The sequence below is a fragment of the Peromyscus maniculatus genome, chromosome 19, assembly GCF_049852395.1.
Source record: "Peromyscus maniculatus bairdii isolate BWxNUB_F1_BW_parent chromosome 19, HU_Pman_BW_mat_3.1, whole genome shotgun sequence".
NCBI lineage: Eukaryota > Metazoa > Chordata > Mammalia > Rodentia > Cricetidae > Peromyscus > Peromyscus maniculatus.
Genome location: NC_134870.1, coordinates 66,532,126 through 66,549,385, shown reverse-complemented (window position 1 = coordinate 66,549,385; position 17,260 = coordinate 66,532,126). Strand labels below are relative to the sequence as shown.

Below are 17,260 nucleotides of genomic sequence, written 5' to 3'. Positions count from 1 at the left end.
CAGAACAGATACAGCACACACAAAGAAAACCAGAATATATTATGATGGTTATTTTGATGTTCAGCTTGGCTAAGGGGTTGTGCCCTGTTTAAGTACCAGATGTTGCTGTGAAGGCATTTGCAGTTGTGATGGGCACTCAAGACCTGCTGCCTTTCAGAAAGTAGTTTATTGTCTATAATGTGAGTAAGACTCATTCAACCAGTCATTAGGTCCCCCAAGTAGGAGGAGTCCTGCTTCCAGACTACAAGGAACCTGCTGTGGATTTGGAACTCAGGACTCCAATATCAGTGTCTACCTCAATTGCCAGCCTGTTAACCTGCCTTACAGATATCCTGGCCACTCCAGTCAGAGCCAACATGCTCTGTTTCTTAATCTCTCTCTCTCCCTCACCACACCTCTCTCCCATCAGTTTTGTGGAGAGCCCTGCCCAATGATATACTAGTAAATAGGGGCAAGGTCAATCATACTGACAAGTGATGGGGTTCAATGATTGACAGCAACTTTCCCCATTCTTCACAATCAGACAGGCTGTTTTCAAACCTCCCAAGTATCATACACGTAACTGATGCTTACTTACCAAGCCAGTGATTTCAGTTAGGTAAATTTTTTTTCCTCATTGTGGAGATAGGGTCTCCCTATGTAGCTGTCTGGTCCTGAACTTGTAATTCACAGCCTCCTAAGCACTGCAATTACACCTGGCTTATTTAATAAATGCTCCTCTATTATAAATTGAAGAATTTATTCTTTTCTCTTGCTTTGACTCCCCATACCATACTATTACCATGAGTCCATAAAAACCTTTGTTACAAAAATCAGTCAACTAGAAGCCACATGGCTTTCCTTTCCTGGTAAAGTGTCTTCACTTGGACATCATGTACAGTTCAAAGTTTCTGTATGTTTCTTTATCTGCAAAGGTTAATTGCAATTCAGATGTTTTCCATTTTCGATTTAAGGTTGTCATGGAGTTTTCCTTCTCCTTTAAAACACTTGGCAGTGAAGACATTGCCTTAAATCATCTTCTCCAGCTAACAGTATAGAGGCACAGTCATCTCTGACTTACAGGAAATGTGTGTTAAAAGAGACATGTCATACTGTCCTCTATTTTGGTGCATGAAACACAGTAAACAACAGGTGTTGATTTTCACTGATAGATGAGACATTCAATTGGTCTCTTTATACTTCTACCATCATTATGTTTAATCTATACTTGTCCAAAACTTGGTGCAACTTGACTTTTTAATTTCTCTGTAGTAAATGAGTAATAAACATAAAGTCTAAATGACTCATTTCTACCATTCTACAGAGTCAAGACTGATCAATGGGACACACCCATCAGAACAGGGTGGAACCCTGCAGCAAGCACTGGATATGCTTATATCCCAAGAAAGAGAACTCCTTAATAAGTCAAAGCACCTGCAGCAGAGCCCAGCTCAGACACAAAGCAGACAGAGTATCACAACAAATGCAAGTTAAAGGAAAGATCTAGAAAGGGAATGGAAAACATAATGTACACAGTGTCTGTGTTGGCCAAAGCCTCTTCCTCGCCCAGGAACATAAAGTTCTCAATAAGACATTTATAAGAAAACAAATGCAAGTCATCACAGGATTACTTGGTAATGTTTTAGATATAAAATTTCACCTTTATCAACTAATAGCCACGGATCCCATTCAAGCATGCAACTATCAGGGCACACAACATGCAGCATGCAATAAATGGGACAGCAGAGGTTAATAACCTGGAAGCATAGGATCTGAGAATGTGAGAGCAAGTTAAAGACAAGAGTTCCTCTCCATTGTCACTGAGGGTCGAGAAGCAATGCTGAAGCGTGGAAGAGTGAGAGTGGGGGAAATACAGTCTGTCCAGCACATAGACATATCTCCGCAAGTGGCGGCAGGTATAACTGAAAGACAAAGGCACAAGGAGAGAAACAGAAGAGAGGCGTTTTCCTTTGAAAAAACAACTCATCCCTGCCTTCACTAGGCCATGGTGGCAGCTGAATGGGGCTACTGTTAAAAGAACAAAAACAAGAAAACAAACAACTAGAGTAAAGATGAGCAAAGATCTGCCCAAACACCTCAGGAGAGATACACACAGATGGCAAATGAGCACACACGTGGTACTCTGTACTGTACGGCATTATGAAAGTGCAAGCAATGAGGCATCACTACAGACTCAGCAGAATAACTAATATCCATCGGATGACACCACATACTGGGAATAACAGAGAGCAACAGGAACTCTCACTCTGGTTGAAGGACATCCAAAATGGCACAGCCAATTTAGAAAACAACTGGGCAGTTTCTTACAAAACCAGACATCATGTTCCTTGAAATTTGCCCAAAGGCATTGAAAACTTATGTAAATATGAAATTGTGCACATGCATGTTATTTATAGTACCTTTATTCATACTTGTAAAATCTTGGCATCAAGTAAGGTATCTTTCCACTGGCAACTACATAAACTGGGGTATATTCACACAATGGAATATTTGGTGAAGCTAATCCATAGGTATATATGCTATGGTCTCAGGTGGCCTTCTGGGAAGGGCAAAACTACAGAGTCAACATGAAGATCACAGTTGTGAGAGGATGTAGGGAAGGCAATGTTAAATAGGGAAAGCAGTGAGAATTTTTGGGACAATGGGAGTATTTTATCTCATGATCACCATGAATACTGTCCATTATAAATTTGCCCAAATCCAAATAATCTTAACCCTAGTGTAAATACACAGGCTTTGGTGTGTGTCAGCACAGGTTCATGAGCTGTATCAAATGTTCCACTCTGCAACAGCATGTAGACAGCAGAGATTGAAGGGACAGGAGCAGTAAGGGATATTATGAGGGACTCTGTGACTCAGGCACTAAGGAACAAAACCTCAAGAGAATAAAAACATTTGCTTTTTAAAAACATACTTTTATTTTTATTTTATACTGACATTATCACCAAGAATGGGACGCGCAAACGTCATGTGTCCCCTGTGGCAATCAGAGCACAGTTGGAGTCTAACCCTGAGGGATCACACAAGACCAAAAGGACAGGCGTTCTATCTGGTTTAAAGGTCACTATCCTTTAACTTTTGAAGGGCTGTTTCTGAATAAAGAACACAAAAGAGGCCCGCTAACTCTAACATGTGACTCCAGTCTTGGATCCCATACTGTGGGGCAAGGAGAATTAAAAAAAAAAAAATTTAGATTTATTTATTTATGGATATGAGTGTTTTGCCTGAATGTACGTATGTACATCCGTGTGTATGCCTGGTACATCAACAGAGGGCATCAGATCCCCTGGAACTGGAGTTACAGCTGGTTGTGAGCTACCATGTGGGTGCTGGGAATCGAACCCAGGTCTTCAGAGAGCAACAAGTGCTCTAAGTCCTGAGCCAGCTCTCCAGCTCCTTTGAAAAATCTTTGTTTTTTAATTTTTAGATTTTTTTAAAAGGAAGAATCAGAGAGAAAATGAAAAAATTTAAATACTACCACATAATACAGGTGTGTCTGTCTATATATATATGCACATATATACATATATATTAAGTTTAAATTTCTTTTTTCTGTTTGCTTATTTATTTATTTACTTATTTATTTACTTATTTATTTTTTTAGGCAGAGTCTCGCTGCATAGCCCTGGCTGTCCTAAAACTCACTATGTAAACCAGGGTGTCCCCAAACTCAAAGAGACCTGCCTGCCTCTGCTTCCCAAATACTGGGATATAACGGTGTGTGCCACCATGTCTGGCGATGTTAAATTTTTTATTTTGAGAATGTTGTTACTTTTAAGACATTATATTCCTAAATCCTCAGTGGTAAAGATGTACCATGTTGGTAAATGCCTTCCAGACACAACAGGACTGATGTGGTATGCACAAGACCTGCCCAGGTTCCACCCAGACAGAATCCCAGCACTGAGATGGGAATGTGGACACAAAGCCCCACCCCTAACCGAGACACTGTTTACAACTGATCCCTGCTGGGAGAGGGAAAATTAATTTCCTCCAATGGACTGTCACTGGGCATATCAACTGTACTCCAGGGCAGGCCTCGTGCCCAGGAGCAGTTGGCCAGTACAAAACAGACTCCATGTTTTTCCGGTGGGCTTTTTGTTTCATCAAACATTTCCAAATGAGAGATAGACATAATGATGAAAAAAGAGGTTAAATTTTAATACTTGTAGAATCTGGGTAAAATCTGAATGAAAAGTATTTGTTTAAATTTTGTAATGTTTTATAAGTCCAATTTCGAGATTAAAAAGTCTTAGAAAAGAAAATGAACAGCAAGACATTAAAAAAATGAATGCATTTTTAATTAAAAAAGGAAGCAGAACTATCACAAACTGAGTGCCGCATGCTGCAGATTTTGGGGTTCACATCTAGAGTCAGCATGTCAGTCTGACCTCCATATTTAAGTGTTGGAAACCAGAGAAACTACAGTGTGGGAAATAGCAAATGTGGTCTGGAATCAGCCCATAAAAAAACAGGCACTGCTGCTTAATATTACACTTTCATAAAAAAAATCTCCTAGTGCCTTCTTATAGGAAATGTCCCAGATTATGCAATGTACAGTTCTGACATGTTGCTTGATACCATTACTCTTCCCAAATGTTCTGTCCTAGAACAACATTCGAGTTGCAAAGCTTGCCAAAAACCACACACACAAAAAGTAAGGTTTGAAGAGAACTCTACAGTTAAGTCTTCTAGCAATGTATTTTACTGTACTTTGACAATAAAATTGCAAAGTTTTCATGGCAACTTTTTACTAGGTTATTTTCTTACTTATTCACATGCTTGCAGAGCTTTCAAAGAAAAATGACATTCCCAAGGCAGACTGAACTTCGAATACTCTCCTTTCCCTTTAAGTCCACCCTTCCTTCCTCCCCCTCTTCTTCCATTCCTGTGTTCTCTCTCTCCCGTTTTTCAAGAAAGTTTAACAAATCCACTAACACACACACAGAATATTTTGACAATGACATTATTATGAGAAAAGAAAATTACATGCCAATATTCTTGATGAACAAATGCAAAAACCCCCAATAAAATACTAACAATAGAATTTAATAGTATGCTAAAGAAATAATCCACCTCCATAAAATCTCTAAGATGCAAGGATGGCTTGACATATATAAATCAAGAAACATGCTACATTGCATCACAGAATTGAAGGACAAACGCACCCAGTTGCCTTATTACACGTGGAAAAAACATCAGAAAATATTCTTTTCAGATTTAAAACAAAACAAACAAAAAGAGCCAGTAGTAGTGGTGGCACATGCCTTTAATTCTGGCGTTCAGGAGGCAGAGGCAGGTGGATCTCTTTGAGTTCAAGGCAAACCTGGTCTACAAAGTGAGTTCCAGGACAGCCAGAACTGTTATACAGAGAAACCCTGTCTCAAAAAACAAACAACAAACAAAAGACAACAAACAAACAAAAACCCTCATTAAATTAGGTATAGAGGGAATGGAATGTACTTCAACACAATAAAGGGAACCCAGTGCTAACAATATACTTTAAGGAAAACCAGAAGTTAGCAAAAGTAAGGACATCCAATCTCAGCATTTCTATTCAACAGAATATTAGGAATCCTTGCCAAAACAATTAGGCAAGACACAAAAAATAAGTAAAAGATACGCTATAGCTTCTAAATACAACATCTGCATATGCTGTGGTTTCTCTTCACATCTAAAATTTTATCACCAGTTGTAGGCAGAGTTTCTCTGTGTCCTGGCAGCTGCTCCAAATAACTATTCGGAGACTTATTATTAATTATAAATGCTCGGCCAATAGCTCAGGGGGGTTACTGGCTAACTTACATTTTAAATTAACACATATTTCTTATCTACCCTCTGCCACGTGGTGGTACTTTCTTTCAACATGGCACATTCATCCTGCATCTCTTAAGACTCCTCAGACTCCATCTTCCCAGCATTCTCTCTGCCTAGCCATTGGCCAATCAGCTTTTTATTACCAATGAGAGCAATACATATTTACAGTGTACGAAGACTGTTCCACAGCAACCATTTACTATCATGTCCACAAAAAGAAAGCATCCCATTGAAGACTGTTTCTAAACCTAACAGCCACAACAGACAACACAAAGAGACCTCCAGCAGGCAAAGATGGACTAAGACAATATGATTAATTACTCAGCAAGTAATTGAAATGCATTTACTACACATAAAGATCTAAGAATTCATAATAAAATCAAACAAACATGGTTAATTGCAAATAAAAATGTACTGATTAGTTTCAGAGGTAAGAAAGGAACCAGTACCTGTTTCTGAAAATTAAATATTGAATATTAATAAAAAGAACCAAGCACTAATCCTAGCTATCCAACTTAACAGTGCTGTTGGGGAAAATAATTCTACCTTAGAAATTAAGTACTTAGTATTATATGTAAGGAAGTCACTTGACAGCCTGAAACAACTAATTCAGTCAAAGAGCGTTAAGTAGATAAGGCATTAATTACATGAAAAAATGAAGGTAGAATTCAGAATAAAGGGCTTGACTATCATCGTGGGTACCCGCTGATAAATCTCATCAAGTCCAAGATAATTCGGATGTACTTACAGTATGATAAAATAGGGATACTTGTTACCTTATTTGCCAACAAAACTTGCATCTGAATATTGGTCTCCTGGAGTTAATTTTCAGTTCACAAGAGAGATGAAGGGGTATCAAAGATAGAGGAAGCAAGGACACAAACAGAACAGAGTCTGTAAGACAAGCAAGTTGTTAACTAGTGAAGAGATGGGAGATAAAGAAGGCAGAAAAGGCTCGGGAAACAGCTGAATAGCAAAGTGCTTATTTCTCAAGCACCAGGACCTCATCTCATGGTGACACATGCTTGTAAACTCAGTAGGGAACAGTACAGACAGGAGGACCCACGGGGCTCACGAGCCAGCCAGCCTAATTTAATCAATGAGCCCCAAGTCCCTGCGAGAGGCCCTGTCTCAAGAGAGGAGGAAAAGAAGAAGGGAAAGAAGTGAGGAAGGAAGCTGTGTGCACTGGGTGATAAAGTAACAGCTTCCTTCCGTAAGGAGCCAGAGAGCAGACGTCTATTCTCCATCCATCTCATGAACATCCAAGACAGAAATAATAAAATGGCATGTGAGTACCATATGAGGCTCTTGTTCTGAAGTAGCCAAAATTAAGACTTTTTAGGTAATCAACCATAATGTGGATGTGAATTTGCTATCAGATGGCATTAAGGAACTGTTGCCAATAATCTCAGGAGGGCAAATGAAGTAGAGAAGCAAATTGGTATAGGTAGTTTAAAAGGTGTTACAAATGAGAGCCTTCCACAAAGCTACACAGAGAAACCCTGTCTTGAAAAACCAAAAAAAAAAACCAAAAACAAAACAACAAAAACAACAAAAAAACAAAAAACAAAAACAAAAACAAAGCAAACAAACAAACAAACAAAAAACCCAAAAAAAAACAAATGAGAGCCTTCATCTGATCTGGCAGGTAACATAAGATTTTTCTGTAAAAGATTTAGCTGAAAGTTCAAGGACACATAAGGCTAAGTAGGAGAAGAACGTGGCAGAAGGAAGGCCTCGGAGAACAGGGCAGAAGGAAAGACGGCAGGAGCCAGCCTCGAGGGAGAAGGGCAGCGGGAGAGCAGAGCGGGGTCTTAACCAGGAAATCAGAGGCATCCCAGGTGCATCGATCTGAGGGATTTCAGAATGAGTTCTGCTTTTGAAGTAATCAGTCTACTTGTGGCCTGAAGAGGGAGAGCTGACAGCAGACCCAGGGAAGTTCACAGGAGAAGGTAGGAGATTGAAACAATGGCTGACAGACAAGTATTTATTGGTAAGACTTGGTAATGAATTGGACATGGTCAGCAAGAGAAAAGAACTGAGTCCCAGGTTTCTGGCTTACATGAAAGGTGGTGTCATTTACTGAGAGGAACGAGGAAAGATGGTCAACAAAGACCAGGAAAGACCAAGGTTTCCATTTTGAATCTGGGGTGAACCTGAAAAGACTCAAGGCATTATCACGTGTCTGGCTGGTCATGCAGGCCACAGAGCCCAGAGAGGTGTGCTCCTGAGTCATTGTTCTGAAGGTGTGAGTGGCTGTGGTCACCCAGGAAAGCAGGGAGAAAAGACGGGATGGGGGTGGGGGTGCTGGCTAGTTTTATGTCATCTTGACACAAAAGTTATAGTCATCTAAGAGGAGGGAACCTCAGTTGAGAAAATGTCTCCATATGATCCAGCTGTAGACAAGCCTGCAAGGCATTTTCTTAATTAGTGATTGATGGGGAGGGCCCAGCCCACGGTGGGTGGTGCCATTGCTGGGCTGGTGGTCCTAGGAAGAAAGCAGGCTGAGCAAGCCATGAGAAGCAAGCTAGTAAGCAGCACCCCTCCATGGTCTCTGCATCAGCGCCTGCCTCCAGGTTCCTGCCCTGTTTTGAGTTCCTGTCCTGACTTCCTTTAGTGATGAACTAAGATGTGGTATAAGCTGAATAAACCCTTTCCTCCTCGTTTTTCGGCCACGTGTTTAATCACAACTGTGGGGGGGGGGGTCCCCCCTGCACCTCTGCTGTACTTATGTCCCCTCATGTGTGGACGCTGAAATCCTAACTGCCATGGAAACAGTGCTAAGAAGCTGTGTTTTGGAAAGTAATTGGAATTAGATGAAGTGTCCCTGTAAGAGTCCTGAGAATTGATTTCTTTGGATGTAAGGGTACAGAGGAAAAAAAACCCAAAAAACAAACAACAAAAATCTAAACACCAGGAAGTGGTTCTGCACTAGAAAAGTCAACTTTCCCCTTGATCCCGGACTTCCCAGAATCCACAAGTATGAGAAACAAATCCTGTTGTTTATAATATGTCCACTCAATGGCATTTTGTCATAGCAACTGAAACTAAGGCAGGGTGATGAGGAAAACTAACATTTGTTATCACTGTAAGATTACTTCAAATGCATCTTTAGGGGCTAGAGAGATGCTCAGCCATCCAGAGCACACGGATGCCCTTCCAGAGGGTAGCAGTTTGATTCCCAGCATCTACATAGCGGCTCACAAATATCTGTAACTCCAGTTCCAGGGGATCTGACACCCTCTTCTGGCTTCCAAGGTACCAAGCATGCACACAGTATACAGACACACATGTAGCCCAAACACTCAGACACATAACAATATAATTAAAAATTAAAAAAATACATTTTTAAAATTTATTCATTTATTGCAGTACTGGAGATTAAAAACCTACCATACGCATTCCCACTAAATTATACACCAGCCCAGTCACTTTAAATCGAGACAGAGGAAGATAAACCACTACAGAATTCTGAGTAGCCAAAGACCACAAGGAGGAAGAGGAAATAAAAACAGACTGTTTTAAACAAGCAAACAGGCTCTGGAGAGACGGCTTAGGAGTTCAGTGTGAGCTGCTCCTGCAGAGGCTGCACGTTCAGTTCCCAGCACCCACACTGGGTGGCTCAGGACTGCGTGTGACTCTGGCTTCAGGGACTCTGGCACCTCTGTCCTCAGCAGGCACCTGTACCCATCTGCACACACCCACACAAAAACACATAATTACAAATGAGAAAATAAAATCCTTAAACAAAACCCTACCATCTGTGTTAATAAAGTTAAGCACAGCTTCTCCAAGGACTGGACTAAGCAAACTCTGTGAGATGTTACAGTGTGCACATGGGTTATGTGTGTCTCCTGAGGTTTTGTGTGCTGAAGACTTGTTCCCAGTGTGGGATGTGGAGTCTTTCAAGAGATTGTGTGTGTTTTCCCAGGAGCAAGAGGAGGCCAGACTCGGACAAGTGGGCTATATAACTTCTTGTTTGAAGAAATGATGTCTTGCTCTCAAGTGCACTTCAACCAAGGATGCTTGCTAAGTACTCACCAGAGGCCGGTCTAGAGGCCGGTCCAGTGAGGCTCTTTGATGAGAGCCTTCGACCTCTGAAACAGCAGCTAAATAAGCCACTTTTCTCATAAAGACTGAGCAAGAGAGTGTGGTAGTTTGAATGTAATTGGCCCCCATAATCTCACAAGCAGTGGCACTATTAGGAGGTGTGGCATTGTTGGAGTGGATATGGCCTTGTTGGAGGAAATGTGTCACAGTGGGGGCAGGCTTTGAGGTACCCTATGCTCAGGATACTGCCCAGTGTCTCAGTTGACTTCCTGTTGCCTGCAAGATATAGGACTCTCAGCTACTTCTCCAGCACCATGTCTGCCTGCACATCTCCATGCTCCCCACCACGATGATAATTGACTGAACCTATGAAACTGTAAGCGAGCCCCCTCAATTAAATGTTTCCCTTATAAGAATTGCCATGGTCATGGTGTCTCTTCACAGCAATAGAGACCTAACTAAGACGGAGAGAAAGAAAGAGAAAGAGGGAAAGACTGTTCTGAGGGGAATTTATCGAACATAACTAAGACAGTACGTAAGAAAACCCACTGCATGGAACTCCCTAGTGACTAACTGCACTTGTTTCTAATAATAATGAAAGTAGCATTCACTAAAATATAACTTGAACATGATACTGAAATATACTTAGCCCCACTAATTTGCTCACTTATATGAATTAAATATACATCAAGTTTCCAAGAGATTTCTGCATACTCGAAAATTTACAAAATAGCTCAAACACACAATTTTATACTATTTTAAACAGTTTAAAACTCTTCTATCCAGGCAATATAACTCAGAAAATCTGGGATGGATGTCAAGAAACTACACACAGTGATAGAAGCACACCCTTGAATCGTGTTTTTCCTGGGATGAACATACTGCTAGCATGGGCCATTCTGAGATGGTTCAGTAGGAAGGACTGACAGAGTGACCCAAGAACCAGGGAAAGTACTGGTGCCCCAATTCAGTGCTGGCTCAAGGGATGAGGTGACCTCACCCCCAGCCTAGAAAGCAAGAGATCTTGAGAAGAAGAGCACTCCCCAACACTGTTAACAACACGAACATCTTCTGTACACACTTCTAGCTCCACTGCTAACATCAAGTTGCTAAGTAAAACTTAGATATTACCAAAATGATAGTTAGTAAGATTCTGTGCTGGCTACAATTTTCCATTAAGTACTTTTATCCTATTTTAAGCCACTTATTTGAGAAGTAAACATATTAATAAAAAGCTTAAACCAACATTTGTAGAAAGTTAAAAAAAAAAATAGAAAATAGACAAAAAATTTAGACAGAAATGTTACTCTCTCTGTCAAGTTACTGACAGGAAACTCTGTTCCGTCAGACACAAGCCTGGGGTAGACGGAGAATTAGCCATGTGATGTCTTAAACTTGTTGCTAAGAATGTGAGAATTTCAACTTGTCTTTTAGGTTTTGGTCAGTTTCACTTACAAAACTACACACACACACACACACACACACACACACACACACACATATACACACGCGGGGTGGGGGTGGGATACTTGCATATGTTGATTTTTCACACAATACCAAAGCAGATCAGACATGTGAAAATAAATTTTAAAAAATTTATTGTCAGTATCATATAAGCCAGGTGCCTAAAAAATACTAAGCAGGGGGTAACTTACATAGTACTCATGAAGTATACCATTGTCTCTTGTTTCAAAGATGCTCCAATCTACATTTATAAGTGTGAATAAAGAGATCAGTTTATTGCCAGCATTCCTTTCTATATGGCATGTGTGCAAAACAAACAAACAAACAAACAAACAAACAAACAAAGGAAACCCTTTGACTTGGGACAAAATAACTATTTAAAGGAATGTCACTACTCTCCATTACAGACAATTGCTCTGCGAGTGCCCAATATGGCCTTGCAGCACATGAAGCTGGCTGGGTTCCCAGCAATGCAGTACGAGATCTGTCTTGAGGCTGCACTCCAACGTGTTAATAGCACGTCACTGTCTATTCCACTTGCAGTCTGATATGCATTCTAAAACTGCACCAATGCAGACACTCACGGCAGATTCCCTTCCACACTTGAGTCAAGATAAAGGGAGCACTGTAGAAAGAGAGCACTAAATTGACTTAAGCATATTTCTTGATGAATTGGTTTACAATTTATCTTCTGAAAGTGTTTCAGTATCACTACAATCCTCCTTGTATCAGAAGTGTGGACTGCCAGAGGGCACCTTAGATGACTCCCACAAACACCAAAGTGGATCCAGTCAGGGTGGAGGGCAAGAAGGGAAACAAGACAAGGCACACGCGCGTTACAGAGACAGCTCAGAGACAGCTATCAAACATCCGACTCTGCCTGACACTGGAAACAGTTTACCTTGATGAGTTATGTGAAGAAACCCGGGCACTTGTTTTGTAAGATCTAGTCACTGGACAACATTAGCATTGACTGTGGACTTGACTCAGAAGTGTTCTCCAGCCTACAAAGTTCTGTCTACACTGAATAATCTGGGGCAGAAACACCATGAATGCAATGGAAAGACTGGGTTTCCAAAGAAAGTGGCACAAAATAGCTATTGAACACATTTTATGATCATCAAAAAGCTTGCTCACTTTTAAAGTCATTATATTTTACAAACTCGCTCTTGACAAGAGGATTTATAGCTATTGTAAAATTCTTCCAAAATGTGTTTTGATTCTTCACCATATGCTCCACAAGTATTAGATCAGTGATGTGACATAATCTGGAGCTGTGCAATAAAGCCAGATCTGCTGAGACTCATTACATGTTCATGCTGCATCCTTTCTGAAGGGCTGGAAAAATATATACAAGGTAACATGCTATCTAGTCATGAGTTGAAAATCTACTGGGGTCATTAAAATTCAGACTAAGTACTTCTAAAATCACACCACCAATCTGTCAACAGAGGAGAGGACCACCTCAGAGTCATTTTAAAATAGTCATCATGCATGTACACCAAGTATCCATACATCCTGACCCTGGTACCTATATGGGTGTAGTGATACACACTTGCCCACATTTGTGAACAAGCAGACAAGGATGATGGGTACTGATAGTCATAAGAAGGTCATCATGGAAACAAAGCTCACAGGTGTGTGTGTGTGTGTGTGTGTGTGAGAGAGAGAGAGAGAGAGAGAGAGAGAGAGAGAGAGAGAGAGAATGAGAGAGAGAGAGAGAGAGAGAGACAGACAGACAGACAGACAGACAGACAGACAGACCACAACTGCCACAGTAACTTAGTTACACCCCAGTGAGTTAAAATAGTCTTATTTAGGAAAACATAAGCTTTGTAGATTTTTTTTCAAGATTTATTTATTTATTATGTATGTAGTGTTCTGCCTGCATGTACACCTGCAGGCCAGAAGAGGGCACCAGATCTCATTACGGATGGTTGTGAGCTTCTATGTGGTTGCTGGGAATTGAACTCAGGACCTCTGGAAGAGCAGTCAGTGTTCTTAACTGCTGAGCCATCTCTCCAGCCCCAGCTTTGAGGATTTTTTAAAAAGATTTATTAATATTTATTATGTACACAGAAGAGGGTGCCAGATCTCATTACAGATGGTTGTGAGCCACCATGTGGATGCTGGGAATTGAACTCGGGACCCCTGAAAGAGCAGTCAGTGCTCTTAACCTCTGAGCCATTTCTCCAGCCCCGAAGATTTTTGAATTCTTAGCCGGGCATGGTGATGAACACCTTTAATCCCAGCACTTAGGAGGCAGAGGCATATAGGCAGGCAGATCTTTGAGGCTAGCCTGGTCTAAGATATCCAGGGCTACGCAGAGAAACTGTCTTGAAACACAAACACACACACACACACACACACACACACACACACACACACACACACACACACACACACACACAGATTTTGAATTCTTAAGATTAGGTTCTAATTCTACCAGAAGCTCAAGCCCCTGCCCTGGGTTCTGCAGCGCCTTCTGGAGTGGCCTGCTCCACCTTGCCCCAGCGAGCTCCCACGCCCAGCGAGCTCCCACGCCACCGTCCTTCACCGGGACCCTGATGACTTCAGGCACACCTTGATGCTTGCCCTCCTCGGTGGCCTTGCTCTCTGTTTCTCTGCCACACTCAAGCGTAAGTGCTCTGAGGACAGATTCTGAATTTTTATTTTTTTTTCCTGGCACTTGGCACAGTGCTTGGCAATGAAGATGGGCTGTTTATTGATTTACAGGAGGGAAACTGGCAAAAATCAACATTCTACAAGCTAGCTTGCTTATGGGAGTTTCATGCATCCCAATTACCCTTATATTATTCTGACAACTACAGTTCAGGTTAGGATGTGAGCTGGAGTCATAACCATAAACATAAAATTACCTCCTTCCTCAGCACCAAGCAAAGGTCCATAAATCAGTGATAACAGGAACTCACACACAATAATTTCTCTCTAAGCCCTTAGCTGTCTTTTATTTGGTTTTTAAGTCTTTAAAAACATCAAAACAAAAAGTCAAACCAATGGGTCTGTCTACTTTGCAGAAGTGCACAGGATTTAATCATTTGAACCATCCCAGGCCCCCAAACAGAAGCTTTCCATTGTCTCCTACAGAGCAGAGAACCACAATGGCCCAGTGTACCTCACGATTGGCCAACATGAAATAACTACTAGCTCTCGCCAATCTCATTCTATGAGTTATTTTAGACTTTCTGGTAGAAAATCAGCACTATTTCTCGCACATTTAAAACTGAAGTGAATTATAATAGTCTGTATACCTTTTAAATATGAAAGTTGTAAATGTGGGTCTAGAAAATGAGCAAGATAGTGCAAAAGAGATCATGAAGGGAGGGGGATTATGTGTGGACAGGAATGCAAGGCCAAGCATTTGCTGGGGACCTCTCACAGAGAAAAGCAAGTTCAAGGAAGATCTATGTCAGATGGAAGAGACTGAAGCTGTTATGTCATGCCACGATGAAGTTACCAGCTTTCAGACTCTTCCTTCTCATTCCTGTGTTCTAATGGTCCAGGAGAAAAGTTACCCAAGCTACTAAGTAGTTATGGTCTAGGTGATATAAACATCTTAAGATTCAAATGACAAGACAATTAATTCTACATATTTACTATTTGACAAAAAGATGATGAATCTAGGATGACCACAAGCTGTATGAAGAAGGATGGGGGAATACTGTAGGTCATGAAGAATTAAGAATCAGAAGAAAAATAAAAAAGGTATTATTGTTTCAACTGTTTGAAAGACACTAAGAGAATCATGTCACATATTGGTAGAAATATATTTGCAAGATACAAAGGAAAATGACCTAAATGCAAAATATATAAAGAATTTCTACAACTCTAACCGACAAGGCTCATAGAAACTGGTATAAGAGGATGAGAACCAGGGCTGACCTTCAGTAGAGAGTATGCCTTAGAAGATGCTCAACAGTATTGGTCAGCATGGAAACAAAAGACACAAGGTAGCACCACATTCCTCTAAAATGGCATTCACAAAGAGACAACACTAACTTCTGGTGAAGATGTGAGGTAACTGGAACGCTCACAGATGCTAACAGGAACCAAAATGGTACAGGCACACTGCAAAAGAATTTGGCAGTTTCATATGAGGTCAGAGGCAGCAACTCTCCTTCATCTGCCAAACACCACTTCCAGTATTTACTCAAGAGAAACGAAAACTCAGGTTCCCACAGAAATCTCTACATAAATATTTATGGCAACTTCATACACAATTGCCCACACATGGAAACCACCCAAATGTCCTTCAATGGGTGAATGGATAAACAGCACGACCATATACTAGATTATTGCTCAGTAATTAAAAGAACAGGGATACTGCACCACATTCCTCAGACTGTATACTATATGGTTTCATTTATGATAAACTGGCAAAGGAAAACCACAGGGAGAAAGGAGTGTGGGCGTGTAGAAGGTCTAATACAAAGTATTAGAGGAGAGTATTTGGAGACAGAACTTGTTCTTGTTTTGATTGTGGTGGCCAATATTAGAATGTGATATTTGAAAATATTAGAATTTTCTCCATTAGTCAAATATACACTGAAGAGGGAAATGGAGAGATGGCTTGTGGTTATGAGCATATATTGCTCTTCTAGAGGACCTGTGTTAGATTCTCAGCACCCATGTCAGGTGGCTCATAGAAAACTGCTAAGTCTAGCTCCTCAGCCTTTGGCCTCTGGGCACCTGCACTCACATACATATACATGATTAAAAATAAATATTAAAATGGAATTAGAAACAATGGTTGTCCATGGCAGAGCTATCCTCGGCTAGTTCAGTCCACCACTCTATCTAGGGAGGAAGAAGCTCAAGATACAGTGTATCAGGATACAAAGTGTGTCATGACACAGAGTGTGTCAGGATACAGTGTGTGTCAGGATATAGAGTGTGTCAGGATACAGTGTATCGGGATACAGTGTATCGGGATACAGTGTATCAGGATACAGAGTGTGTTAGGATACAGAGTGTATACTCAGCTCCTTATATCTTGTTCAAGCACAGGCCATTTGCCTTTAAATGAAAAACCTTTAATATCAAGTCATTTTAATGTCTGTACACTTTTTAGATCTCTTACTCCATTCCAACCTCAAATTATTCTTACTAGTCTCAAAACAGAGCTATGTTCTATCAGACAACTGGAAATAAAACCGAGTGCTCACCATAACCACAGAAATCTCCCAGCTTCCTACCAAAAGGGAACTATGCTGAAGTAAGACTGAAGGAGAGCTTGCCACACCCTGGCAATACTGTGATGGTTCATTTTATAGCAATCAGTGTGTCCAAACAAGCAAGAGGCTTATTAAAGAAGAATTATTTCTCAAGATCTTAATGGAAGTCAGAGGAAACAGTCAATGAGGCACTAAATATTTAATTCAAACACTCACTGTGCTTGGTTTGGTAGTCTGAAATAGATGTCTTATAATTAATAAAGAAGATTTTCTCCAGAAGAATCCATATTCTACCTACTAATAGATAAAATTCTAAAGAGCACATACAAGACTAAATAACAAAACCAAGTAGAAAAGTCCAATAACCTGTACTCAGAAACAATAGAGCAAACCTTATAGCTCACAAATATATTTTTGTTTTGTTTTTTGTTTTTTCGAGACAGGGTTTCTCTGCGTAGTTTTGCGCCTTTCCTGGAGCTCACTTGGTAGTCCAGGATGGCCTCGAACTCACAGAGATCCACCTACAAATATATTTTTAAGTGCTTATAAAGTTTAGTCAAATGAACACTACCTTTAAAAACACACAGACTTCACAAATATATTAAAGAACACTATTTTTCTAAAGACTCTATCCACAGAGAAGCTCAATAAATCCTAAAATTGATTTTAGTGTGACATCTTTCAAGAACTGTGTTCTGTTTTCCCCTTAGCAATTCACTCCTGTCTGTCCATCT

At 40.6% G+C, this 17,260-nt stretch overlaps 1 protein-coding gene across 6 annotated transcripts in view; it reads right to left on the bottom strand.

Moving 5' to 3' along the window:
- The window catches only part of Dym (dymeclin), a 283,454-nt gene that overhangs the window by 140,803 nt on the left and 125,391 nt on the right, over positions 1-17,260 (bottom strand). For 3 of the 6 annotated variants that reach the window (XM_076555516.1, XM_015992663.3, XM_076555513.1), the window contains exon 14: positions 1,737-1,901. The exons of the other annotated variants lie outside the window; for them this stretch is intronic. In XM_076555516.1, the coding sequence (XP_076411631.1) occupies positions 1,737-1,901 (165 nt within the window). The remainder of the gene's footprint in view (positions 1-1,736; positions 1,902-17,260) is intronic. 6 annotated transcript variants of the gene reach the window in all.